Raw genomic sequence first — 27,718 nt, 5'->3', positions numbered from 1 at the left:
CAAGAATAAAGGCACCCCTATTCTTCTGGCCTGGCTGCAGACAGCTGCCCCCTCCCCGCAGCTGCCAGAGCCGCCTACCTCTCTTGGCACTGCTCTTGGTATGTGATCCCTGCTCATGGCCTCCCCCAGCCCCTCAGTCCCCAACAACAGTTTCTTTCTCCTCAGCCTCCTCTGACCTTCGAGCCCTGACCCAGCTCTGCTCAGCCTCCATCAGTAGAGACACAGCCTCTTTCTCTTTCTCCGAAAGCTGTCGATGGAGCAGGTCCGACCCCGGAGCAGCCTCAGCCTGGCCAGCAGCGCCTCCACCATTTCTTCGCTGAGCAGCCTGAGCAGCAAGGTCCTTCTTGCTTGGTGACGGGATAGGGAGGAAGGGGGCTTTTCCCAGCTACGGGCTCTTTGCCATCACAGGGACTCCAGTTGTCATGGGTGAGGATCCTTAGTGATTGGGTCTGCCAGACCAGTCCCGAGTTGAGCATCAGCTGCAGCCGGGAATTTGGAGAAATTCCCGGCTCTGTCCACACCCCTCTCGGTCTCCCTGCCTCTAAGCCAGAAGAACAAACAAGCCCAGACTGAGGAGGTGGCCATTCTTGACTGGACCAGGGGGCTTCCTCTCCAATCTCTAACCATTGGACCCACCCATTCATAACCAGGCATGGTGGTTCACAACTGTAACCCAGTGTTGGGCAGGTGGAAGCAGAAACATCCAAATTTCAAGGTTATCTTTGGCTACATATCAGATTAGAAACCCTGTCTCATACAAGAAAACACCCACGCCAGAGCCAGGTGTGGGTGACAGACACCTTTAATCTCAGTGCAGGGGCAGGGGCAGAGGGGCAGAGGCAGAGGCAGAGGCAGGGACAGGCACAGGGGGACAGAGGCAGAGGCAGAGGAGAGGCAGGGACAGAGGCAGAGGCAGGGGCAGGGGAGCAGAGGCAGAGGCAGGGGCAGGGGAGCAGAGGCAGAGCAGGGGCAGGGGTAGGGGCAGGGGGGCAGAGGCAGAGGCAGGGGCAGGGGCAGAGGGGCAGAGGGGCAGAGGCAGAGACAGAGACAGAGGAAGACAGATCTCAGTGAGCTTGAGGCCAGCCTTTGTCTACATTGTGAGTTTCAGGACAGCCAGAGCTACATAGTGAGATCCTATCTTGAAAAACAAAAGCACACACACACACACACACACACACACACACACACAACCAAGCCAGGTCTGGTGGTACATACATACCTGGATTCCAACATTAAAGAAGTAGAGGCAGGAGGGGGGATCAGAAACTTAACGTCAACCTTGGTCACACAGTGACTTGAGGATAGCCTGAACTACATAAATATCACCTAGGACAAAATTTACCTTTCTCGATCAAGTTCAGAGCCCAAATACAGTTTTGGTTCCAGCCTTGGTCAGCCTCCTGCCAAGGAGGGGTAATCAGGGCAGCTGGGCATGTCTTTGACACGTCACCTCTGAGGGAAGCGAGGCATGAGAAATCCCGCGTCAAAGATACCCTTCCATCTTTCATTTTCCAGGACTTGCGTCTGGAAATTTCTTCCATAGGGAACCTCCCAGCCATGCCCTCGGTGTGCTTTGCAGAGATTCTCTGGCAGCTCTGGCTGTGCCAGCAAAGAACATGTTCTTGCCAGGGACACCTCTGCAGGGTCTCCTGAAGCCCAGGCTGAACTTGAACTCCCCCTGTATGGAGCCAAAAGTAACCTAAAACTTTGTGGTAGTGTTTGAGACAGCCCTGACTGTCCTGGAACTCCCTCTGTAGACCAGGCTGGCCTCAAACTCAGAGGTCCACCTACCTCTGCCTCCCAAGTGCTGGTTTTAAAAGACTGTGCCACCACCCTTTGAATTTCTTTTTTTTTTCTTTTTTTTTAACATTTTTATTTATTATTTATACAGTGTTCTGCCTGCATGTACACCAGAAGAGGGCACCCGATCTCACTACAGATGGTTCTGAGCCACCATGTGGTTGCTGGGAATTGAACTCAGGACTTTTGGAAGAACAGCCAGTGCTCTTAACCTCTGAGCCATCTCTCCAGCCCCCCTTTGAATTTCTAATCCTGCTTCTACTTCCAAAATGATGGGGTTACAGGCATGAACAACCAGCCTTGGTTCATACAGTGCTGGGACTTGAACACAAGCTTCATGCACAGGAAGCACTGTAGCAACAGAGCTAACTAAATCTCTTGTCACTTTTTTGTTTGTTTGTGGGTTTTGTTTTGTTTTTTTGAGACAGGGTTTCTCTGTATAGTCTTGGCTGTCCTGGACTCTCTTTGTAGACTAGGCTGGCCTCTGCCTCCCTGAGTGCTGATCTCACACAGACTGTCCTGGCACTCACTATGTTGCTGAGGATGACCCTCACATCCTGATCCTCCTGTGCCTCCCAAGTGCTGGTTTTACCATGAGCATGCCACTATGCTCTCAGCCTCCTTGCCTGCCTTCCAAGTCCGAGGAGCCAGGCCCATTCCCTTCTGTTTCTATTGCACTTCAGAAGCCTACTCGTGCAGTACACAAGGTCCATGCCTTCGGCAAAAGGAGCAATGCTTTGCGGCGAGACCCCAACCTGCCCGTCCACATCCGAGGCTGGCTGCATAAGCAGGTAAGGCTGGAGGGAAGGCCGCTGTCCCTGGAAGCTATGACTGATTTTCTTCCTGTTCCTGACTCATGTTTGCTCTGCCTCACCCCTGACCTCTTACTGTTTCTTTCGTACCTGAACCATTCATTTCCTGACTGCATCTGGAACTTTTCATACTCTTGGCTCCAGGACACAGGTCACACATATAAGATGAACGAGCATCTAAGCCATACTTAAGATCATTAAGGTCGGGGTCTGGAGAGATGGCTCAGTGGTTAAGAGTATTGACTGTTCTTCCAGAGGACCAGGGTTCAATTCCCAGGACCCACATGGCAGCTCATAACTGTAACTCAAGTTCCAGTAGCTCCCTCACACAGACATACATATAGGTGAAACATAAATGTACATAAAAATAAATATTAAAAATAAAAACTCATTAAGATCAAATGCAGAGCATGGTGGTGAGTGCCTGGGATCCCAGCACTCCTGAGGCAGAGGCAGGAAGACCTCTGAGACAAGCCTGGTCCACACGAGCAAGTCCCAGGACAGCCAAGGTAACACAGAGAGGTCCTGTCTGAAAATCCTCAACTAAATCAAAAGAAAACAAGATGATGATGAGGGTGGGGCAGGAGCTGTGTAATGGATTGGTAAATAAATAAATGGACAGGTCTATCATCTCAGTGCTAGGGAGGAAGAGGCGGGGGGGGGGGTCCTCTTCAAGCAAGTGTCAGCTACAAGAGCAAAACTCTGAGGAGGCTGTTGGGAATTTGTGGAGAGGGAACACGTGATAGGAACCTTCTGCATCTCAGGCTTTGAACATTTGCCCCAAGCCCCTGTATCTGAAACCTCTGTGGGGCACCACCTCTACCAAACCTCCCAGGAACTTCTCAAACCTCAGTGGCACATGGGAAGTCTTGAAGCTCCTAGTAGACTATGATTTTTTTTCTGAGGCATAGTTTAAAAATGGCTAAGCTTAAGCTAGATGGTGGTGGCACACGCCTTTTTAATCCCGGTATTCGGGAGGCAAAAGTAGGTGGAGTTCGAGGCCACCTCTATAGAGTGAGTTCCAGGACAGCCAGGGCTACACAGAGAAACCCTGTCTCCAGGGTGAAAAAAGTGGCCTAGCTTAGAGACAGACATGCTGTCAGGCAATCATAGCACCCAACTTTCTGCTGTCATCTGAATCCATCACATCAGCACGTTCTGTTGGCCACTCCAGTCCTCCACTCTCTCCGGGTCTCTGCCTCCATCTCTCTTTCCTTCCCCTCCGCCCCGCCTTTCACGGGGTCTCTACCCCATCTCTTTCCCCTGCACACACCCCCAGTCTCTGCCTCCATCTCTCTTTCCTCTGCCTCCCCACCCCCACCTACCTTTCATGGGGTCTCTACCCCATCTCTTTCCTCTGCATAACCCCCCCCCCCAGTCTCTGGCTCCATCTCTTTTCTCTGTCCCCTCTCCCCACCCCTGCTTCTCTCTGGGTCTCTGCCTCCATCTCTCCATAGGTCTCTCTAGGCCTCTGTCCCTCTTGTTTCTGTCCTTCTCTCTCCCCCTCAGTCTCTGTCCCCTGTCCCCTGTAGCTTTCTCCCTCATCCTCCATCTAGCGTCTTCTTGGCCCTCTTGTTCAGCCTCTCTCTCTCATCTCTCTCCTAGGACAGCTCAGGCCTCCGGCTGTGGAAACGCCGTTGGTTCGTCCTCTCTGGCCATTGCCTCTTCTACTACAAGGGTCAGTGTCCTGGCCCTTCCCCACCAGTTTCTTTCTGGGGCTCCTAGGACCCCTGATAGCTTCCTGACCTCTGACCCACCCTGTCTGCAGACAGCAGAGAGGAGAGTGTCCTGGGCAGTGTGCTGTTGCCCAGCTACAGTGTCAGGCCGGATGGGCCGGGAGCCCCCCGAGGCCGGAGGTTCACCTTTACAGTGAGTGTGTTTGTGGGTTCTAGTTAGCTGGTAGGTGGGAACTTGAGGTACCACGCATGGGCTTTCCACATTTGGAGATAAGAGGTCTTACCTTGCTTCCTCTGCGTTACGGGCCCAAGCCTCTTGTCCCTTGCAGGCGGAGCACCCAGGCATGAGGACCTACGTCCTGGCCGCTGACACGCTGGAGGACCTGAGAGGTTGGCTTCGGGCTCTGGGAAGGGCCTCTCGTGCAGAGGGGGATGACTGGTGAGTGAAAGCCAAGGCATGCTCTCATTAAAATAAACAATTACTATCTCCTAAGTAGACTACCCTCAAAGACTCCTCCCGAAGGAACATCTCAGTAACGAGGTTTTTCTCTTTAAAGATCTGCCTACTTTCTTGTCCAGCCCAGACTCCCAACTGATCTTTAGCCATAGTGATCCTCAATCCACCCAAGGAGAGTTAGGAACATGTACCACTCTCTGATTTCCTTGCTAGGGCCCTCTAAACAAAGTCAGCTTTGATACCATGCCATGTTTTTGTTTTTGTTTTTTTTTTTACAAGGTTTGTTCCTTTTTATTTCACGTATGTGAGTGTTTACGGCATGTGTGTGTGTACCACATTTGTGCCTCGTGCCCTCAGAGGTTGGAAGAGGGTGTCAGATACCTCTGGAATTGGAATTACGGTTGTAATTGAGGGTGCTAGGAATAGGAACCAGATCAGGGCTCTTAACCTGAGCCGTCTCTCCACTTACAAGGCCAGGCCACAATTTAAAATGCTTGTATTTGTTTATTTACTTATTTATTTTTACTTTTTTTTTTTCTTTTGAGAAGGGATCCATGTAGCTCTGGCTGTTCTGGAGCTCACTATGTAGACCAGGCTGGCCTCAAACTTAAAGCGATCTGCCTGCCTCGGCCTCTAGATTAAAGCATAAACCACACTGTTTATGCTTCTTTGGTTGTTTTCCATCGTTGTTGTTGTTTTTGTTTTTTGAGAGAGGGTTTCTCTGTGTAGCCTTGGCTGTCCTGGATTTGCTTTGTAGACCAGGCTGTCCTGGAACTCAGAGCTCCACATGCCTCTGCCTCCCTGAGCGCTGGGTCACAGTGTGCATTACCAAACAAGGCAACCTGTTTTTGTTTTAGCACAGACCAGCCTAGAGCTAGTTGTGTGGTTGATGACCTTGAACTTCTGCTCACACTGGTTCAGGTTTCCAGGTGCTGGAATTCCAGGTGTGGGCCACCACAGCTAGTGGTGCAGGGCTTCTGATACTGCCAGGCAGCCCTTCCGCCTCCTAAGCCACACTCCCAGCCCTGGGTGAGGTTTTGTCTGTGTGCATGTCTGTGTGGGTACGTGACACATGAGTTTGGGTGCTGGTGGAGACCAGAGGTTTTGGATCCCTGTGGAACCAAGGTAGCACCAGGCGATTGTAGCTGCCACCATCTAGGTGCCAAGAGCTGAACCTGGGTCCTCAGAAAGAGCAACAAGCACTTAGCTGAGACACCTCTCCAGCTCCTTTTATTTACTGGGGATTGAAGGAGGGTTTCATACTTTAAGCAAGCTGTCTAGCACAGAGCTACCTTTCCGGCCCTATTTTTAAAAAGAGAGAGAGAGAGAGAAAGGCACTCGCGTGTGAGTGGACAAGTGCATGTGGAGGTCAGAGCTGGACATCAGGTGTTCTCTCTATTGCTGTCCACCTTACTGCCATGAGACAGGCTCTCGCTGAGCTGTAAGCTTGACGTCTAAGGCTGGCTGGCCACAACTCTCAAGATCTAACTTTCTCAGGTCCCCAGTTTCCGTGGGCATTGGCACAAAGAGCCATGCCTGGCTGTTTGTTTGGTTAGTTTTGGTTTTTGAGACAAGTGCTCACTGTATAATCCTGGTTGGCCTGGAACTCAGATCCACCTGCCTCTGCCTCCCTGGGGCTGGGATTAAGTGTGTACCACCTTGCCCTGGTTGATTGCTTTTTGGGGCACTCATCCAGGAAGGCCTTGAGTTTAGGTCTTTCCTGTCATGGGCCAAATTATTTATTTATTTATGTTTTTCGAGACAGGGTCTGTCTGTATAACCTTGGCCGTTCTAGACTCACTTTGTAGACCAGGCTGACCTGGAAACTCTCAGAGACCCGCCTGCCTCTGCCTCTTTTTTTTTTTTTTTTCTTTTTTTGCGTTAACGCACACCTTTAATCCCAGCACCCGGGAGGCAGAGACTGAGGAAGGTGGATCTCTGTGAGTTCGAGGCCAGCTTGGTCTACAAAATAGGACAGCAAGGCTGTGTAGCGGCTACACAGAGAAACCCTGTCTCAAAAAACCAAACCAAACCAAACCCAACGACAAACTGTGTAGCCTTGGCTGGCCTAGGACTCACCAGGCGGACCAGGATGGCCTCCAACTCAACGTGACCCACCTGTGCTCACTAGGGCGCAGGGTAGGAGCGCTTCCCCACGCAGTGTTTCCGGCCTCCCTGCCTCTCTGCCTCTTGAGTGCTAGGATTACAGGCGTGCACAAAATGTGTTCACACCACATCTTGAGAGACTAAAGCTAGCCTGGGCTATAGAAATGCTGCCTCAAAAAAAAAAAAAAAAAAAAAAAAAAAAAAAAAAAGCTAGGTGCAGTGGCTTAGGCTGTAATCACAGCACTCTGGGAGGGGAAGGCCAGCCAGGATCTATAAAGCGAGACCAGTACAGCCAAGGCTACACAGAGAAACCCTGTCTCGGAAAAACAAAAAACCCATCATCACTATCAGCCCCTTCACTCCTATTTTTTTTTCCCCCTTCAACTGTCAGACTGTCTCAGACACTTTTCCCATCCTACCCCAATTTCTGGACCTCAGGACACTGGGTCCTGTGCCAGTAGACCCAGTGGCCTGTTAGGAGCAAGAGTGAGAGAAATGTTCCTCTATGTGCCCACTTGCTAGTGGACTATCTGGGTCACCTGCACGTCCGCAGCCTGGGGAAGGGCCCGGGGGCCCGGGAGGGCCCCCAGAGGTGAGCAGAAGGGAAGAAGGTCGCGTCTCAGAATCACCGGAAGTCGCTCGGCTCTCCAGAGGTCGTGGCAGACAGGGAATGCACACTCCCAGCCCTACAGCTGGCCTGCACCCTGGCACCTGGAGTCGGCGGACCAGGAGCCCAGAGTAAGAAGGAACACTTTGAGGGCTTGGCTTGGCGGAGCCCTATCAGAACAGGGCGTGGCGTGGAGGAAAGGGCAGATAAAGGAGTGTTTGGGCCAATTAGGGACTGTTTGGAGGTCCAAGGGAAGAGGGAGCCAGTTGGAGGCTTAAGGGAAGGATGGGGCCAGGAAAGACCTTGGTCGTGGCTTGGTCCTTTGCACATAAGTGGAAGCAGATGTTCCCAAGGGGAACTCACCCACAATCTGCCCAGCAAAGAGGGGCAGTGCGACTCAGGGAAGCCAGACGTCTTTGCTGGGTGGTGAGGTGGGCTGGGGTCAGGGGCTCAGACTAACTCAGTTTCGCGATTCTCTCTTTCCCCGCAGGCTGTTCTCACCCCTGTCCCGCCCGCCCTCCCCTCTGAGCCTTCCGCGTCCCCGTTCTGCCCCGGTGCGGCGATCCCCTGTCTCAGCAGGAGACATTTCAGTTCCTGTCCGGCCTCACACTCCCTTGAGTCGCATCGACGTCCGACCTCCTCTGGATTGGGGACCTCAAAGACAGACCCTCTCCCGACCTGCCACTCCACGCCGAGCACCCTCCTCCGAAGGGGGCGGAGCACTGCCACCCAGGAGTCCCCAGCCCTGGAGAAAAGAGCCTAGAACGCAGGTGCGCAGAGAAAGCGGGCTACATTTCCCATTTGCCTTCAAGAACTCGCTTTCCAGGCCAGGGATTGAGTCATGCCTTCCAGGCGTTTTGGGGAGTATAGGTCACAAAGCAACTGGTTCTCTCCCCGTCCCCACACCTCCCCCGATCCCAAATAAAAAAATCCATGCCCCATCAGGTCTCAGGATTATTTTTTGTGCCCCTGCTCCTGTGCACTGTGGGTATTGTAGTCCAGCATCCTCTCCCCCGAACTGTGAGGCACAGTTTGATTTTCAGTTATCGTTTCAAGATTGGCAGCCTCCTGACAATTTCTCTAAGAATCACAGGTTTATGGTGAGACTAGCTGTGGCTAACTTGGGGCAGCCCCTGGCGGCTTTACCATTTATTATGTGGAGCCAGTATAGCTGAGGATGTGTATGTGCCACGAACTCAGAGCCTGGCCATTCTAGGCAAGCACTCTACCCTGACCTACTCCCCGGTCCTCATTTTTACTTCTTATTTTGAGTCTCACTAAGTTGCCCCGGCTGGCCTTAAACTCAATCGGTAACCCAGGCCTCTGGCAGCTGAGGTGACATGGCCTGCGGCACTAGGCCTAACAAAATGTTTCTAAGCATTTCTGTTTCAGTCTACCCAGGCCTCCTCTGGTTCATCCACCTATCTCCAGCTGCCTCCAAGACCCCCTGGGACCCGGGCCTCCATGATTTTGCTGGTAGGTTTCCTGCAGCACCAGGAAGGCACTAGCAACCCTCTCTTGCTGTAAACCCCCCCCTCCATGGTTGTCTCCCGGTCAAAGAGCCTTGAAATGACCATTCGGGACCCTGCGTAGGTGCTCCTGCTGTTTTCCCATTGCTGATGGAACAAGATAGTGAATGAGGACATGTCTGCTTCTAGGTATGGTCGAGGAGAAGCTGATTGTAGTTACGATGGAGAACAGCCAAAGGTATCTGGAAGGGTCCAGACTGAGCCAGGCCATAGGGGGCACGGAGGGGTGGGAGAGAGTGAGAGAGGAAGAGAAACGAGAGAGCCCAAGTAGCCAAAATGGCTGAGGTTACATAGGAATCAGTGAATCTGGGACCTCAAATGAAGCTCAGGGGCAGGAGTTCAGGGTAGGGGACGGGGTGAGAAAGGTGCTGAGAGGAACCAGGACTCTTTGCAATCCTGAAGCTGGAGGCCAGCCACCCCTTGATATGTTAAAAATAGGCAGAGAGCCATTTGATTCCTCATTGTTCTTACTGTGGCATTTAAAAGCACCAGGGAAGACCAAAGACTTAGAGGCAATTCAAACTGGGATTTAATGAATCATTCTTACTGCCAGCAGAAAGGATGACAGCCTTAGAGCCGAAAGCATGCTGGTCAGTGGGGGCTAAAGGAAGGCTTTGTACATGGACATCAAAGATGGACATTATAGTTATCTCATGCTCTATAGAATCCACAGCTGTGAGGGGAAATTGCTTTACTCCCTCAGTCATTTCTCTTTCCTGTTGACATCAACCAGAAGACCGTCTCATCCTAGTCCCACAAAGACAGCAAAAGGAGAGCAAGTGTCGATTGCCTCACAGCTGTAACACCATTCTTCTTCTTCTTCTTTTTTTTTTTTTTTTATTTTTCTTTCCTTTGGGGCAGGGTTTCTCTGTGTAGCCCTGGCAGCCCTGGATGTCTTGGAATTCACTTTGTAGATCAGGCTGGCCTCCAACTCGAAGATCCACCTGCTTCAGCCTCCCGAGTGCTGGGAATGCAGGTGGCGTCACCACCACCTCCACCATTCTCCACAGCGGTGACCACCCGCAGGCTGCTAGGATCAGCCAGTAGTTCTTAGGGGGAGCCGGGTACCACCTTACAGGAGTCATGCATAAATTATCACACAGACCAGCCCTCTCTGGGAAAGTGTCAGTAATGCCTGGGACACAGTGGTTCCTGGGCAGGAAATAACACTGCCATCAAGTCAAAGCTGGGCGTCACATTCCCACACTCTTGACGGTGTGTGTGTGTGTGTGTGTGTGTGTGTGTGTCTGATGTTGAGGTGTCACCAGGGCCACAGTCCCTTCTAGGGCCCCTGGTGAGGTGCTTCCTCATCTCACCTAGCCTCCCTGTTTGGCAGAGCCCTTGCTGTCCTTCCCTGACCACCTGTTACATGAGCAACTTCTGTTGCATTTGTCACATGTCTGAATCCGTGGAAGGACCTCAGTGTGATGTCTTGGCATCTTCCATGAAAGAAGGAAATTTTGGCTTTGTCGGTAGGGTGCTTGCCTAGCATACACACACCTTGGGTTCCATCCTCTGCAGCCACAAACCCTCTGGGCATGAAGGTATAGCCCTGTAATCCCAGCACTAGAGATGTGGGTGCAGGAGGCGCAGAAACTTGAAATTGGGTTGGAGGGATAGCTCAGTGGGTAAGACCCTCACAGCACCTACTTCAAGTGGCTCACAAATGCCTGTCACTCTAACTCCAAGGGGGTCTGATGGCTTTTTCTGGTACTCTCACTCACACAAACACATACACTGACACACACACATATTTAAAATCTTTGAAAAGGTTAAGGTCATCCTCAGGCTACATAGCAAGTTCAAGCCAGACTGGGTAATACAGCTTAACCATTTTAATGGCTTTTGTTTATTTTGAAATTTTGTTTTATCATTATAGTAATATATATATATATATTTTTTTTTTCTTTTCTTTTCTTTTCTTGGTTTTTCAAGACAGGATTTTTCTGTGTAGTCTTGACTCTCCTAGACTCGCTGGCCTGGAACTCACGGAGATCCTCCGGCCTCTGCCTCCCCAGTGCTGGTGTGCAGCACTCACCCCAACTGCACCGTTGTTTTCTTATCCTGGTAAAAATATGGAACAAAATCCACTATCTTAACTATTGTTTTCTGAGACAGAATCTCAAGGCTGCCCTTGAACTTTTAAAAAATATATATATATATTTTATGTACATGAGTGCTGTGTCTTCATGCACAGCAGAAGAGGAAATCAGATCCCATTATGCTGGTTATGAACCACCATGTGGTTGCTCGGAATTGAACTCAGGACCTTTGGAAGAGCAGCCCATGTTCTTAACAACTGAGCCATCTCTCCAGCCCCACTTTACTTTATGTGCACAAATGTTTTACCTGCGTGTGTTAGTGCATGAAGTACGTGCCTAGTGCTCATGGATATCAGACTGAGGTGCTGGATCCCCGGACCTGCAGTTACATATGTGAGCCTCCATGTGGGTGCTGGGAATCGAACCCAGGTCCTCTGAAAGCGCAGCCAGTGCTCTTGACCGCTGAGCCATCTCTCCAGCCCCGACTTTGAAGTTCTATCCTCCTGTCTCGGTCACCTGAGTGCCGGGATGGTTAAGTGTGCACCTCCACGCCCAGCTGGACAGTTTCAGTGTGTGCAGGCATGCTGTGCAGCAGGGTCCCCATCAACTGTATTATTTTGTGGCTGTTTGAGCTCATTGGAATCTTTCTGAAGCCAAGATTCCTGTGGTTGGTTCCAGAGGTTTCTAGGGTTTGAAAAGATGCCGGTCAGGAGATGGTTGTCTGTTAGGGTGTCTGTCCCTGGAAAGAGGGCTTGGCACTGTCAGTGTGAACCTGCCAGGCTCCTCTGACCCCGAACTTTTCTCCTCCTTAGCCAGGTCCCCCGGTGGACTCAACTTTGCATCAGAGCTTGGAGACAGATGTAAGTTCCCCCTGACCCAAACCCCGTCCAGTCCTCAGAGCTGGAAAGGTCCTAGAACTTTTCAACCTTTGGGCCTTGACCCCTTTGAGGTCACATATCAGATATTTACATTACGAATCGTAACAGCAGCAAAATGACAGTTATTAAAAAGTAGCAACAAAATCATTTTATGGTTCGGGGTCATCACAACAAGAGGAGTTGTATTAAAGGGCCACAGCAGCAGGAAGGTTGAGGACCCCTGCCCTAGATGGAGCTGGGGGGGGGGGGGAAGCCGGGAGAGGAGCAGAAGCACCTCATTCTCAACTTCCCCCAGACTCTGCTGACCAAGCTGTGCGGGCAGGACCGGCTCCTGAGGCGACTACAGGAGGATCTGGACAAGAGGCAGGAGGAGAAGGTGCAGAAAGGGATGCCTTAGCTGCTCACACCCTGATCCCAGCCCAGGCGTGGCAGTCAAGATGCTTCCCGTGCGGAGGGCTCGGGCAGGGTTGGCAGTGGCTTCAGACGCCTGACCACTGTTCTCTGTGTAGGAGCAGCTGGAGGCAGCTTTGGAGCTGACCAGGCAGCAGCTGGGCCAAGCTACCAGGGAGGCTGCGGCTTCCGGGAAGGCCTGGGGTCGCCAGCGCCTCCTGCAGGACCGGCTGGTGAACGTGAGGGCTGCTCTGTGTCACCTGGCTCAGGTGAGCGGCTGAGAAGAGCAGGACTCCCAGGCTTGTGCAGGCTGCTACGGAGACCGCAGCTTGCAGGTCGTTCTTGAGCCATCAACCCACTCGCTTTTAAAAATGTGTTCTTATTACATTTGTGTGTATATGTAAGCATGTGTGTGTATCCAGGGCACACGTGTATGGGTCAGAGGAGTCAGGCCCGTCCTCCACCCTGTTGGTCCTGGGGACCAAACTCAGATCATCAGACTTAGCAGCGAGTGCCTTTACCATGATAAGGGGCCAGCAGCCCAGCAGTAACAAAACATAATTTTAAGAGGATGATGATGGTGATGATGATGATAATACTTTTCTTTGAGACGGGGTTTCTCTATGAAGCTCTGGTTGTCCTGGAGCTCACTATGTAGATCACACTTGCCTCAAATTCCTAGGTATCGCCTGCCTCTGCTCCTTTGTGCTGGGATTAAAGGCGTGCACCGCCACCACCCAGTCCCAGAGGGTGATTTTTAAAATGCGTTTTCTATTATACATACATGTGTATGTACATCTGAACATTTATGTGCACACGCATACGTGTGAACCTCACTCACAGAGTGCTCTCATTTGATTTTATCTTATTTTTAAAATAGTCTCACTGTATGTTCCCAGCTGGCCTGGAACTCCCAGAGATCTGCCTGCTTCCACCTTCCTTGTGCTGGGATTAAAGGCGCACACCGCCATGCCCTGCAAAGTGAAACCAATTTTATAATAATAAGTAATGATGACTTATCATTATTATTACTTATTCTGTTGGCTTGATGAGATGTCTCAGCAGGTCCGAGCACTTGCCCCCAAGCCTCAGGACCTGATTCTCCAACCCACAGGGCAAACAGAGAACTAACTCCCACAGCCCTTCTTTCTACTCACACTCCACCAAGCATGCATGAGCATTTGCACACACAAAAATAAATGCTTAAAAATAAGTTGTGTGTCAGAGGACAGAGGTCTGAGGACAGCTTACAGGATTGGCTGTCTCTTTCCATCCTGTGGTTCTGGGAATGGAGTGCCGGTCTTCAGGCTGGCTGCCGAGCACCGCTGCCTGCTGGTCCTTCTCACTGTCCTCCTTGGGGCATTTTGACATGGGTTTTCTGCTTTCAAAAAGCAGAAAAGAGAAGAGACAGAGGCAGGGAATCCCTGTGAGTCTGAGGTCAGCTCCCTGGTCTATGAAGTGAGTTCAGGGACAGCTAGCATTATATAGTGAGACCAGGTCTCAGTGGTTAGTACTTGTTGCTCTTCCAGAGACCTGGGGTTCACCTCCTAGACCCACATGTTGGCTCCTAGCCATCCATAACTCCAGTTCGGGGGATCTGACACCCTCTTCTGGCCTCCACGTGCACCAAGTGCGTACATGATGCACACACATTCATGCAGGCAAAACACTGGTACATATAAATCAGAAAACAATTTAAAAGAGAAGAGAAGCTGTATCCATTTCATATGACCCTTGTGAGGATCATGTTAAAGCGTGGAAACAAATAAGTAGATACAAGTTGGTCTAGAGGGGCTGGAGAGATGACTCAGCGGTTAAGAGCACTGTCTGCTCTTCCAAAGGACCTAGGTTCAATTCCCAGCACCCACATAGCAGCTCACAACTGTCTGTAATGCCAATTCTAACGCATTTGACACCTTCATACTAATGCACATAAAATAAAATTAAATAAATTATTTAAAAAAAAAAAAAAGTCGGTCTGTAGTGGGCTGCATGGCTCTAGGGATCAGTCCTTGCCCATGGCATCACAGGCGACATATGCCTGGGGTTCCCAGTAGCTCAGACAAAGAGGATCATGGGAGCTGAAGTCCACCTAAAGTGAGTCTATCAGGAGGAAGCCTCCCTCCTCAGCTGGGCGAGATCTGGTGGTTTGAGGGACTGATCTTGTTTCTCCTTCTTTTCTGGGACTCTAGGAGCGAGAGCAGGTTTGGGACACATACAGGAGCCTGGAACAGGACCTGGGCACCTTAAGAGAGACACTCGAGTACCTGCTGCACCTCGGGTCTCCGCAGGTACACCTTGCCGGTCCGCCCGGGAGCTGTGGACACTCCGCACTGCCTGAGCGCCCAACCCGCTGCTTTAGTGATTTTCTTCCCAGTGTGACTTGACGAGCAGCAATTAAGGGAAGCACGTTCTGTTAGGGTGTGTTTGGTGTGTGGACTGAGGACAGTTTTTCAGGGTGGGGAAGGTAAGGTTCCTGTTGGCTGAGCCTTCTGGAATCTCAGTGGTTCAAAATGCAGAGAGGCAGTTAGGCACACCTGCAACTCTTGCAGAGGACCTGAGCTCAGTTCCCAGCACCCGCATGAGGCTCTCATCATCTGTGACTCCAAGTCTGGGGGAGCTGACGCCTCTGGCCTCCACACGCACTCATACGTGCACACATCTGTATCCACTTCCTGTCAGATGCTGCTAAGTTTATCCTAGGGAGTGTAGACATACAGGCACACACGCACGCGTGCACACGCGCACATTTTTGGTTTTTCAAGACAGGGTTTCTCCGTGTAGCTTTGGCTGTCCTGTACTCACTTTGCAGACCAGGCTGGCCCTTGAACTCAGAGCAATCCACCTGCCTCTGCCTCCCTGAGTACCACCACACCTGATACATCTACACATATTTAAAATAATAAAAATAAACACATTTTGAAAAGAAGCAGAGTTGGGAAATGCTCACATCCCTCTAGCTCACTCATTCTCTTCAAGCAAGTCTAGAATATTCCTTTTTTCTTTTTTCTTTTTTTAATTTTTGGTGGCTTATGTCCATAAGCAGTACAATGAGGATTAAGTAGGATCCACCTTCTTTCTTTTAAAAAAAAAAAATTTAATTTTATATGCATTAGTGTAAAGATGTCAGATCCCTTAGAATTGGCAGTTGTGAGCTGCCATATGGGTGCTGGGAATTGAACCCTGGTCCTTTAGGAAGAGCAGACAGTGCTCTTAACCACTGAGCCATTTCTCCATCCCCTAGAATGCTTTTCTTATGTTATTATTATCTTTCTGTTTTTTAAGACAAGTTTCTCTGTGTAGCCCTGGCTGTACTGGAACTCACTTTGTAGACCAGGCTGGCCTTGAACTCACAGAGATCCACCTGCCTCTGCCTCCCTGAGTGCTGGGATTAAAGGTATGCGCCACCGCTTGTCTGGTATGTTAATACATCTTAAGGTTTTTTATTTCTTAATCTATTTGTTTGTTTATATATTTATATGTGTGTGCTGGTGCCCGTGGAAGCCAGAAGAGGGTGTTGGCTTCTCTGGAGCTGGAGTCACAGTTATAGGTTATAGGTGTGGGTGCCGGGAACAGGTCTAAGTGCCCTGACCACCTAATTTCAGAGAGCCACTCTGGCTGCTTCCAAATGTCTCCTCTCAAGTGAAGCCGTGCCTGCGCCGCTGAACGCCACAGCTATGCCCCGGCTCCCTCCGCCACACTAGCTCAGGTCTGGCATCCTCTTCCGGCCAGTTGTTAAGTTCATCCTCGGGAGTTTTCTGTGCTCTCTCTTTCTCTCCTCTCCCTACTTTTCTCTCTCCCTTCCTCATCTGTTTTCTGTGTAAGTGTGTGCAGGTGTGTAGGTCAGAGGACGACACCCTCAGGCACCACACACCTACCTTGGTTTTAGTCTGAGCCTCTTACTGGTCTGTAACTTGCCGTGGACTCTCGGCCACTTGTCTAGTGAGCCCAGGCTTCTGCCCGGCTCCGCCTCCCCAGTGCTGGGATTACAAGCTTGTGATTCTACGCCTTGGGTTTCAGCCATTGAACTCAGGTCCTCATGCTTGCACACAGGCCCTTTACAGACAGAACCACTTTGCTAAGGGGCTGGAGTGATGGCTCAGTGGTTGAGAGCACTGGCTGCTCTTGCTAAGGGGCTGGAGTGATGGCTCAGTGGTTGAGAGCACTGGCTGCTCTTCCAGAGGACCCAGGTTCAATTCCCAGCACCCATATGGTGGCCCACAGTTGTCTGGAACTTCAGTTCCAGGGTATGTGACACCAATACATAAATATTATATGTATATTATATGTACATAATATATACATAATACATAAAATTTATAATTTTATAAATTTTATAATGTATATTATAATATATATCATATGTATGATATATGACACACATGTACTGTTTCTCTATCGCACTCTGTTGTTTACTGGCTAGAAAATAGGATGATCCTCCTGCCTCTGTCCCTCAGGTGCTCAGATTACAGCTCATCACACCTGACTAAGTATCTCACCCTACAGTGTGCACTCACTGTGTGCTCGGCTTCACACTTGCTTCTGGGCTCTAACCTGAACTGTTTAGTTCCAAATTATGGAGCTAAGGAAGTGACACACACCTGTGATCCAAACATTCAGAGACTGAAGCAGGAGGGCCTCAACACTCGGGAACAGAGCCGGGGTTGTCAGGAGCTCAGTCGGTCAAATGTTTGCCTCGCATGCACAAGACCTGTTTAACTCCAGCAGCACACATGCCAGGTGCTGTGGCTTAGGCCTACAGTCCCAGTACTCAGGAAGTAGAGACATGAGGATCAGAAGTTCAAGGCCGTCTCTGCCTACATAATGAGTTCAGCATGATATACATGAGACCTTGTCTCAAAAAGGGGGGTGCTGGAGAGATGACTCAGCAGTTCAGATTACCAGCTGCTCTTGCAGGAGACCCAGATTTGATACCTAGCACCTCCATACCGGCTCATGACCATCTAACTCCAATTCCAGGGATCTGACACCCTCTCTGGCCTCCTTGAACACCAGGCACCCAAACAGTTCACAGCAATATATGCAAGCAAAACACCCACATACAATTTTTTATTTGTTTGTTTTTCTTTTTCTTTTTTCCTTTTTTCTTTTCCTTCTTTCTTTCCTTTCCTTCTTTCTTTCTTTTTTTTTTTTTTTTTTGACACTTTATCTGTGTGTATGTAGCTCTGGCTGTCCTGGAACTTAACTCTATAGACCAGGCTGTCCTGGAACTCCTAGAGATCCACCTGCCTCTGCCTCCCAAGCGCTGGGGTTAAAGGCCACCATGGCTACACAATTTGTTTTTGTTTTTTGTTTTAAAGTTTCTTCCTGATATGGTTGGCTAATATTTGAAGGAATTTATTTGATACAATGTCATAATGAATGAAATCCTTTTTATATAATTTATTTTTTATTTTATGTGCATTGGTGTGAGGATTTCAGATTCCTTAGAATTGGAGTTACAAACAGTTGTGAACTGCCATGTGGGTGCTGGGAATTGAACCCGGGTCCTTTGGAAGAGCAGACAGTGCTCTTAACCACTGAGCCATCTCTCCAGCCCCTTGTTTTTGTTTTTTAATGAAGTCTTTTTTTCTATTTACTTACTTACTTACACAGCATTTTGCCTACATGTGTGCAAATGCACCAGAAGAGGGCACCAGATCTCACTAGATGGTTGTGAGCCTCCATGTGGTTGCTAGGAATTGAACTCAGGACCTTTGGAAGAACAGCCAGTGCTCTTAACCTGTGAGCCATCTCTCCAGCCCTAATTAATTTTTTTTACATGTCCTGTTCATAATACATTTTTTACTTAAAAACAAATTGTGGGGCTGGAGAGAGGTGGCTCAGAGGTTAAGAGCACTGGCAGTTCTTCCAAAGGTCCTAAATTTCAATCCCCAGCAACCACATGTTGGCTCACAACCATCTATAATGAGATCTGGTGCCCTCTTCTGGCCTGCAGGCACATATGCTTGAAAAATGTATAAATATTTAGGTACATCATTTACTGAAAAAAAGCTTTAAAAAATTAATTAAGGGCTTGCTGCACCTGCCATGACAGGACACTGTCTCAAAAACAAAACAAATAAACAAAAAAACCTCAATGGGCTTTATAATGAAATAAACTAAACACCTAGTGTCATATCTAGAGGAGAGGCCAGACATCCCTGAAAGCCACAAACATCATTCACTGTCATTAAAGCTGTGTAAGACAGAAACGCACCGTGTTTATGGGTAAGTGGCGCAGTGTGAGATGTAGGCTCCCCAGAATGGTTTCCCAACCGAGACTTGCAGGTCTTGTATAAATCTGAATGCTGGGGTGGGGCCGTGGTCCACTGGTCACCATCACTTAGTCTTCTATCAGAGGACTGAGGTTCCTATCCCAGCACCCACACGGGAGGGCTCACCAACCCCTGTACCTCCAGCTCCGAGGATCTGATGCCCTTCTCTGGCCTCTGTAGGTTCCTGCACACATGTGCACATACACAGAGACACATATACTTATATACATACATGAATAAAAAATATAATAAGTCTTTAAAAATTTGGGGCAGGTGAGATGGCCCAGTAGGTAAAGGCACTTGCTGCCAAGCCTGATGGCCCAGATTCAGACCCTGAGACCCAGGAAACAGAGGGAGAAAAACATTTCCTACAAGTTTTCTGAACTATACTCACACACAAAAACACACACATACATATATGCACACACTAATACACAGACACACACATAGCCACACACACTCACACATACACATTCACACACACAGACAGACCTCCACATACATACACACACTCACACATAAGCACACTCTAACATACATACATGGCACACACACACTCTTACACACACAACACACAAAAGTGTAATTAAAAACTTTGGTGTGGCCACACAGTGGGGGCTCACACCTTTAATCCCAACGCTTGGGAGGCAGAGGTAGGCAGAGCTCTGAGTTTGAGGCCAGCCTGGGATACACAGAGAGACCTCGTCTCAAAAACAAACAAATAAATTAAAAAACCCAGAACAAACAACAAAAATCTTTGAAGGTGTTTTCTGTGCAAATCGACAAAGGAATGGTAAGTTGTTGTAGGAAATTGGTTATTATTATCCGCTATTAATACACACAATTATTGCAGCCCTTACTGTTTAACCTGCTAACATAGCAATAAAGACACAGACACCTGTTAGGTTTTTAGCATGCCTTGAACTCAGGGGCTGGCAGATATAAACTCCTAAGCTGCCTTGTTGCCTCACCCCCCATGCTGCTCGCTCCCCGTTCCCATCATTCCCACTAATGCTTCTCATTTGGGCTGCTCCTCTCCGTTACCCATCCTCAGAGCAGGCTCCTCCCAGCCGCGTGGGTCTGCTAACCCATGGTGGTCTCTCTTTTCCTTCTCTCCTGTCCTCTTCTTCCTCGTCCCCCTCCTATGATCCTGCCCTCCAAGCCCTCGAACCTTAGCTCTGCCTGCCTCTCTTCTGCCAAACCCAGGTATGTAGCCAACTTTATTAGCCAATCAGGGATAATTTGGAGGCTTGGTTATAAGTGTCATTTTGGTTACTTGAGGGTTTGCTTGTAGAAAAGTAAGAATCTCGGGGGCAAAGGATGAACGTCTGAATACAAAGCACCAGACCACGCTGTGACAGTAAGTTGTAAGTTTATGAAGGCCGGAGACAACCAAGATGGCCTCCAACTGATCGTGATTTCAGAGCCTCCTAGGGTGGGGCCGTCTGCTGGTCCCGTCCTTGTATCTTCTCATCTTGAACAAATCCCTTTTCTTCCCGAAGGACCGTGCGTCTGCTCAGCAGCAGCTGTGGATGGTGGAGGACACACTGGCAGGTCTAGGTGGCCCCCACAGACAGCCCCCACATACTGAGCCCCAGTCTCCATCCCCAGCACCCAAAGGAGAGGAGTCCTCGGAGCGAGAGGTGAGCTTTCCGGCTCCTCCCGGCAGCTTCCTGCATTACCTGTCCTAGCCCAGTGGGTCCGCTGCCCACTGCTTTCCCTTCCTCCTGGTTGCCCACCCAATCCCACTGAAGTCACTGAAGTCAGAAGAGGCCGTTGAATCCCCTGGAGCTGGTTAGGATGGGTATCAGCCATCATACAGGTGCTGGGACTTGAACCTGGCCCTGTGCAAGAACAAGCGCTCTAACCACTGAGCCATCCCTTCAGTCCCATCCTTCTCTTCTGTTTGCTTCCAGGACCTAACCCCAGGCAATGGTGCCACTCCTACAGGCTGGGTCTTCTCCTAACAACAATGAATTTAATGTAGACAGTCCCCCACCATCACAGTGTGTGTGTGTGTGTGTGTGTGTGTGACAGTGTCATGTGGAGGTCAGGGATGGTTTGTAGGAAGCGGTGCTCTCCTTCCACTACATAGCTGCTGGGGATGGAAGTTAAATCTTCAGACGAGGTGGTAAGCACCCCTGTCTGCAGAGAGATCTCAGCAGCACCTTATTTACTAAGTACATTGCTATTCATATTGATCAGTCACCTGACTTTTCATCCACCCAACGCAGAAAGGACAACCACACCAAACTAAACTAAGCCAAACCAAGCCTGCCTTGTAAAGCTCGGAGTATCTCCGGGATGGCCGCGGGAGTGTGCAGGTGTCCCTCAAAGGCAGCTGCTTCTTTGGCGAGCCCCTCCAAGGCCACCGTATCAGCTGGGCCGGCGTGGCGCACACCTTTAATCCCGGGGGCTCACGAGGCAGAGGCCAGCCTGGTCTACACAGCAAGTGCCAGGGCAGCCAAGGCTACACAGAGAAAGCCCTGTCAGACGTGGCACCGGGTGTGCTCAGGAAAGCGCACATTCGTGTCAGGGCTCACACAACGCTCACTGCCTTTTGGGGTTAGACAGCTTGTTCAAGGCCACGCTGCTAATCAGGGGCAGAGATGGGACTTGAAGCTCTGGGTTTGTTATCTCACCTTCTCCGAGCTGCGCCTCAGCCGCTACGCACTTGGAAACTTGTGGGAGGAATGAGAAGAGTGACGACGTTTGCTCGCATCCCCTCTTCCAGAGTCTCCCGGAGTCACTGGAGCTGAGCTCCCCGCAGTCGGCTGAGGCGGACTGGGGCGGACCCCCAGGAGGCGACACAGCCCTCAGCAGCCCTCAGTCAGGTGAGCACCCGGGTAGGGTGGGACCGGCTCTGTGTTCTCGGTCTAAGCCCCTTCTGTCTTCCAGGTGTTGGGTCTCCAAGGGTCTCCCGGGCATCCAGCCCTGAATGTCGACAGCCGTCCCCGCCGCTGAGAACGAAGGTAGAGCATCCCGAGACGCCTTAAGGATGCCCTGTAGCCGTGTCCCTCTCTGCCTTAGGAGAGGCCAGACAAGGCCACACCAGAGCAGGCAGGATTTTAGCTGAAGAGCTGGGAGAAGCCGGTGATCTGGGTACTTACTGAGCCCCATTGGGCCTCCGTGTTTCTCATCTTTGTAACTAATTAATAGGTTGGCTGACCACATGACTTGAGATTTAAAACAAAAGAAATGGTTAGGGGCTTAGTGGTGGAGGCCTGTGGAGGCCCCCACCCGGCAGTGAGGGCCGGTGGCTTCATTTGGCAGCACTTCCCAAGACCAAAGAGCTAGTGTTTTTCGATAATATCACTGGTAGAAGCGTGATGCTTCCTTTTCCACAGGTGATGGAGGGAGGCCAGGGACGAGGGTAGGGAGGAGGCCACACACACGGGGCCTGGAAGCCCATCCCCTCAGCCGCTGGATCGTGTGATACCCAGTCAGGGGCAGGGAGTGGACAGGGGTCCTCTCGGCTCTGTAAAATGCCAAGCTGTTGGTGAGAAGCTCTAGGGCAGAAAAAAAAAAAAAAAAGCCCAAAGTCTTGGTCTGTGTCTCCCCAGGCCCCGGTGGCGCGGCCCCGCATGAGCGCTCAGGAGCAGCTAGAGCGCATGCGTAGAAACCAAGCCTGTGGGCTCCCTCTCCCTCGCCCTGCCTCCCCGAGGCTCCTGACCCTAGGGAAGGCACTGTCCCCAGCCGGCCGCCAGCCTGATGTGGAGCAAAGGGTGAGGAGAATGGGGTCTTGGATTGGGAAGCATGGGGCTGGGGGGTGGGGGGAGAGGATCTGCTCCTAGATTGAATCTCAATTTCTTTTTTAATTTTCTCTTTTCTTTTTTTCTCTTTCCTTCCTTCCTTCCTTCCTTCCTTCCTTCCTTCCTTCCTTCCTTCCTTCCTTCCTTCTTTTCTCCTTCCTTCCTTCCTTCTTCCTTCCTTCCTTCCTTTCTCCTTTCTTCTTCCTTCCTCCTTCCTTCCTTCCTTCCTTCTTCCTTCCTCCTTCCTTCCTACCTTCCTTCCTTCCTTTCTCCTTCCTTCCTTTCTCCTTCCTCCTTCCTTCCTTCCTTCCTTCCTTTCTTCCTTCCTTTCTTTCTTTCTCCTTCCTTATTTTGAGGCAGGGTCTCATCTATTCCCCCCCTTTGTTTTGTGATTTTTTTTTTGAGACAGGATTTTTCTGCATAGCCCCGGCTGTCCTGGACTCCCTTTGTAGGTCAGGCTGGCCTCTGCCTCCCAAAGTGCTGAGATTACTGGTGTGCAACTCTGTGCCCGGCTGGCCTTGAACTCTTGATCCTCCTGCCTCTCCTCCCTTGTGTCAGGGGCCACCATGCTTGGTGTCTACTCTGCTGGGTCCTAGTGCCCTGTGCACAATAGGCAAGCAGTCTATTGATCAGCCACACCCCAGTCCCTCCCACCTTTCTAAAACGGAAATACTTCCCACTCCCTGTTGCAAAATAAGTCATCCCCCCTGTTCTTGCTCCTCCTACAGTTAGGGGCAGACTTAGGCAAGAAGGCGCCATGGGGGAACCTTCTCCTGGGGACATGCAGCACAGATACAGGCGTAGTGACCCCGGAAAGAACCCACAACAGACTCCAGTGCCAAAGTCAGCTTGGTGAAACAGTGAGGTTTTGTGGGGTTACTTGCAGGAGTGTGTGTGAGAGGTTACTTCCAGGCAAGGGTGACCTAAAGTACCTCCATCAGCAGAAGCCCTCCCCCCGGTGAGAAAGCTGCTGTGGTGGAGCTGTGCGCAGAGCTTGCAGCGGCTTAGCAGGTCTGGAGCTCTCTCTGGCTCGCCGGCCAGAGTCCCTGCTTCCAGCTGTGCTGGCTGTTTCCAGTAGTTCAGCGGTGGAAGTTCCCATAACTCAGCAAGTTTCAGCTTCCCCAGACGCCTGAGGTTTGCTCATCTCCGTCTCAGGATTCTCCCCTCTCCTGCGAGGAATGTTTTGGTTCAGAGGAAACTGCTGGGAAGCCAGAGGGAACAGCTGTCCCTCTGCAGTTTCTGTGTTGGAACTGTGACAGGAAAGAGGCCGTGCAGCCCGAGCTCCTTCATGGACGTGCTATGCCCAGTGAGGTCACATGATCTGAGGGAGAGCGGGCAGAGGCAGACTTGAGTATTATGTGTATATATTTCCTAGCCATGTCCACTTCTCCAGCCAGGCCCTGCTTCCTAAGAGCACAACTAGCTGTAAACCCCTGTAATGACAGAAGACTACCTAGTCCTAAAGAACGCTGACATACAATCCCATCGATGAAGATTACAGTGAAGGAGGCCGTGAGGCGGGGTGGGGGAGCATCGACAGAAACAGTACTGGATACGGAGACCTAAACGCGATGGTGCCTTAGAGGGGAAGGTGCCTTAGTGTGGAAGAAGCTGGGCCCCGGGGTGCGCGCCTGTAATCCCAGCACTCTGGGAGGCAGGGACAGTCGGATCTCTGTGAGTTCGAGGCCAGCCTGATCTACAGAGCGAGTCCAGGACAGCCAAGGCTACACAGAGAAACCAAGCAAGTAAAGAAACAAAAGTGTGAAAGGGAGAGGCGCCCTGAGAGGTGGAAGGATGAGCTCTCCCGAGAGCAGCCTTCAGCGCCTCCCCAGCCGGTCCCCTCAGGCTCTTCCCCAGCAGAGCAAAGGTCTGCCATTTGACGGCTGTGGAGAGGCTAGGCAAAGTTCCAGCTCCTGTGATTTAGTTCCCTGTCCCTGTGTGACAGGACGCACGGAGGAGCCAGGTGCCACGGATTGTAAGCTGTCAAGTCACAGCACTGGCTACTTAGGTCAGAACACAGGCCTGTGTTCTGCCATTCATCTGTGGATCAGTTCATTGGGCAGAGGAACACTCTCATGGTCAGCCACCTCTGAACAGCACCAACGGCTGGCATGTAAACCTTTAGGGACAGTCATATCCAAATCACAGAAGCTTCGGTAGGGAAGGATTAGACCCACCATAGGTGTGGCTGTGATTTCATAACCCTGATGTTCTCCAAGAGGACAGGTGATTGCAAATATCATGTCTTTGGCCTCATTTTACTGTGAGGCCGCCCCATAAAAATAAGAAGTGGGACCTTGTGTGAGCCCCGGAGAGCTGCTGCACAGCTCCCCCCAGGAGAGAGAGACAGGAGGGTCAGGAGTTCAAGGCCATCTCATCTATATAACAAGTTGGAGGTTACTCTGAACCTTATGAGAGCCTGTCTGGGAAAGGTGGGGGAGCCTGGGGAGATGGCCCGGTGGTTGACCTGTGTGAAGCCTGGGCCAGCAGTCAATGCCTGTAAGCCCCGTGGGAAGTGGAGACAGGACTCCGGAAGCTCGTGGGTCAGCTAGTCTGCCCGACTTGCCGAGGTTCTAGGCCAATGAGAGATCTTATCTCAGCCAAAGGGGGAAGGTCAGAGGAGGGGCACCAGGTTGTCTGCATGTGGGTGGGGGGAGGAGGGGGCTGAGGAGAAAAGGAGGGAGAGGTGAGAAAGGAGGGAGAGAAAGCAAGGGCAACTCAAAGAATTCTGTCTTTTTGTTCTCCTTTCCCTTTCTCCCCCCTTCCTTTTTTATCTTGCCCTCTCCCCTCCCCTCGACTCCTCTTCCCAACTCTGCTCTCCTCTCTTCTTTCCATTTGGACACAATCTCATCCTGTACTCAGACCAGGCTGGCTTTGAACTTGTGACCATTCTCCAAGGCAAGACTTCTAACCACTGATTCCTTTCCAGCCTATTGTAGGAGCTTCGAAATGGCTCAGGAGTTCTGGGTCCTGGAGTAGGTATGGCTCTAGAGTGGTGAGTGCAGATGGGGGGATCCAGATGCACATGGGGGGTGGGGTGTGTACCACCAAACAAGTCCCCACAACTCCAGAGTCTCTTGAGTTCCTGTGGCATCTACAAGAAAGCCAGGAAGCCCCCCTGTCCGGTGGGAGACTGCAGCAGTAAGGTCACCGTTGCTGGTCTGCCCGCAGCGCACAGGCCCCACTTAGAGGCCTCTAGATACAAACTAAGACCCCGCAGCAAGCCTGTGGCCGCCCGACACCCAGGGCTTATTTTCTGTAGTCCCAGGCACTCCACAACCTCTGCGCCCGTATCTGAGGGCCACCGAGAGCGGGTCCTCAGCCTCTCCCAAGCTCTAGCCACAGAGGCTTCCAGGTGGCACAGGCTGCTGACAGGTGAGGTGGCCAGGCTCCGGAGCCCTGCGTCTGAGGGAGGAGGCCTGAAAACTGGGGAGCCAGGTGTCGAGGTTAACAGTTGTCATTCTCCCTTTAGCCTCTCCAGGGGAAGAATCGGATTCCAGGGGAGACCATCTCCCACCAGGCCCACAGCCTCCGAGTGAAGAACAGCCCCAGGCCACCTTGTCCCCAACTCCTCACAAGGCTAACTCTGCCACCACAGGGTTCTCATGCCAGGGGAGTGGGCGAGGCCTGGCCCAGTGGGAGCCCAGCTGGGACCCTGGGAACGCCCCTCCCGCTCTGCCCCAGGACGAGGGAGCATGGCCCCTGAGGGTCACTCTGTTGCAGTCCAGCTTTTGACTTGCCTCTTCGCACTCCCACTCCCGAGTGGCGAAAGCTGGCAACACAGCCTTGAGGTTCGGGACCATTCAGGTCCACAGGGGAGGGGGCATTCCCGCCTGTGTGCTAGGAGGGCCGGGCTGCTGTGGCCAAAGACTTACTATCCCAACACTGTCCAAACTTGGATTAAAACTTTGAACTGTTAGTCAATAAATAGCTTTCTTCTCTCTGCGGTTGTGACATTGTGTTCTGACAAACAAGAGTTGGGGCCTAGACTCATGGGTAGGAGAAAGTTAGGCGCTAGATCTTAAAATATTGGGTCTGGGGCTGGAGAGATGGCTCAGAGGTTAAAAGCACTGTCTGCTCTTCCAAAGGTCCTGAGTTCCATTCCCAGCAACCACATGGTGGCTCACAGCCATCTATAATGAGATCTGGTGCCCTCTTCTGGTGTGCAGGCAGAACACTATAAATAATAAATAATTAAATCTTTAAAAAAAAATATTGGGTCTGAGGGAAGAGGCTGTGTTATGCCAGGTTCATGGGACCCTCAGAGACCACCAGGAGATGACTCGATGCAATTTCAAGAGAGCTTTATTAGGAGAGCGATCGAACTCGGGACCCAAGTCTCACTGGCGCAGCAGTAGAGAAGTGGGACCCCAAGCTCTGAGTGAACAGGATTTTTAAAGGGAAAGTCTGTGAGCCGGGGGTTTCCATGGCAGCAAGCAGGGGGCACAAGCCTTGGCGATACAGAATTGGGTGAGGTTTAGCAGGGCGGGGTGACCTTTTCTGAGGCACCTAATCACATTGGCTAAGGCATATAATCACAATGGCTATTTTTCTAAACCACATCTGAAACATTGGGGAGAATTTTCCCACCCGATTCTCAACCGATTCCCATTGATTATTGCCAGGGAGTTTGTCTCTATTTTCTATGAAGCATTTATTCTGTTATATTTCCTGGAGGCTGTTGCTAGGAGAGTTAACTTTGTTTTCTGCCAGGCGTACATTCTGTGATATTTCCTGGTACCTGAATTCAGTTCCCAGTCAAGATCTTTATCTTCAGCTGGAGCCTGGATCCCGAATCAAGTCGGAGGAAGTGGTGCTGGTCTTACAAATGAGAGGGCGCAGGGTGGGCATCAGTCTGAGGGGACAGGGCTGGTGTCAGCACCCCTGGGTCTGAGAAAGAAAGGCTAGGACCCAGTCTCCACGCCTGAGAAAGGAGAATGCTCAGTTCTCCGGGGGTGTGGCCTTCCTGGGGGAACCCCTCCCAGGGCCAGCCTTTGGAGACCCAGCCTGCGTGTCTGGTTCCAGCTCTCCGCTGCTCTGGATTTCAAGGGTGTGGGAGACAGATACATGCACTGGGAATGGGCCGCAGTAACCGGCTATGCCGGGGAGGTGGCAGTGGTGACGGGGGGTGGGGGGTAGTCGTGGCACCGGGGAAAGCCTTCCATGAGTAAGGGTCTTCCTGCCTGGTGTCTGGATTGTAGAATAGAGAGGAATAGACTCAGTTTCATTTTAATTTTTTTTAATTTTATTATTTCGAGACAGGGTTTCTCTGTGTAGCCCTGACTGTCCTGGACTTGATTTGTAGACCATGCTGGCCTCAAGCTCAGAGAGATCCACTAACCTCTGCCTACTGAGCGCTGGGATTAAAGTTGTGCACTACCATTCCTAGCT

At 51.0% G+C, this 27,718-nt stretch overlaps 1 protein-coding gene across 11 annotated transcripts; it reads left to right on the top strand.

The window, feature by feature from the left end:
- Positions 1–197: 197 nt before the first annotated feature.
- On the top strand, positions 198–26,270 carry Plekha4 (pleckstrin homology domain containing A4). 11 transcript variants are annotated; one of them, XR_009590516.1, is made up of 19 exons: positions 198–337; positions 2,484–2,591; positions 4,218–4,290; positions 4,381–4,481; positions 4,618–4,727; positions 7,374–7,589; positions 7,949–8,228; positions 8,851–8,934; positions 11,842–11,889; positions 12,203–12,283; positions 12,417–12,566; positions 14,490–14,588; positions 20,078–20,218; positions 21,310–21,409; positions 21,474–21,547; positions 22,139–22,300; positions 25,257–25,322; positions 25,596–25,702; positions 25,800–25,937. XR_009590516.1 is itself a non-coding variant. In XM_021627380.2 (19 exons), exons 1-19 carry the CDS (start codon positions 254–256, stop codon positions 26,060–26,062), a joined length of 2,331 nt encoding a protein of 776 aa, XP_021483055.1. In that variant the 5' UTR covers positions 198–253; the 3' UTR covers positions 26,063–26,270. The 11 variants fall into 11 exon arrangements, 7 of the variants coding, with proteins under 7 accessions (XP_021483055.1, XP_021483054.1, XP_060235138.1 ...); XM_021627380.2 differs by having other exon boundaries at positions 25,257–25,306; positions 25,800–26,270; XM_021627379.2 differs by having other exon boundaries at positions 25,257–25,306; positions 25,590–25,702; positions 25,800–26,270.
- The last annotated feature ends 1,448 nt before the right edge of the window (positions 26,271–27,718 follow it).

The sequence above is a fragment of the Meriones unguiculatus genome, chromosome 1 (genome assembly GCF_030254825.1).
Source record: "Meriones unguiculatus strain TT.TT164.6M chromosome 1, Bangor_MerUng_6.1, whole genome shotgun sequence".
NCBI lineage: Eukaryota > Metazoa > Chordata > Mammalia > Rodentia > Muridae > Meriones > Meriones unguiculatus.
Note: the sequence above shows the minus strand (reverse complement) of the source record. Positions and strands in the feature narration are given on the sequence as shown.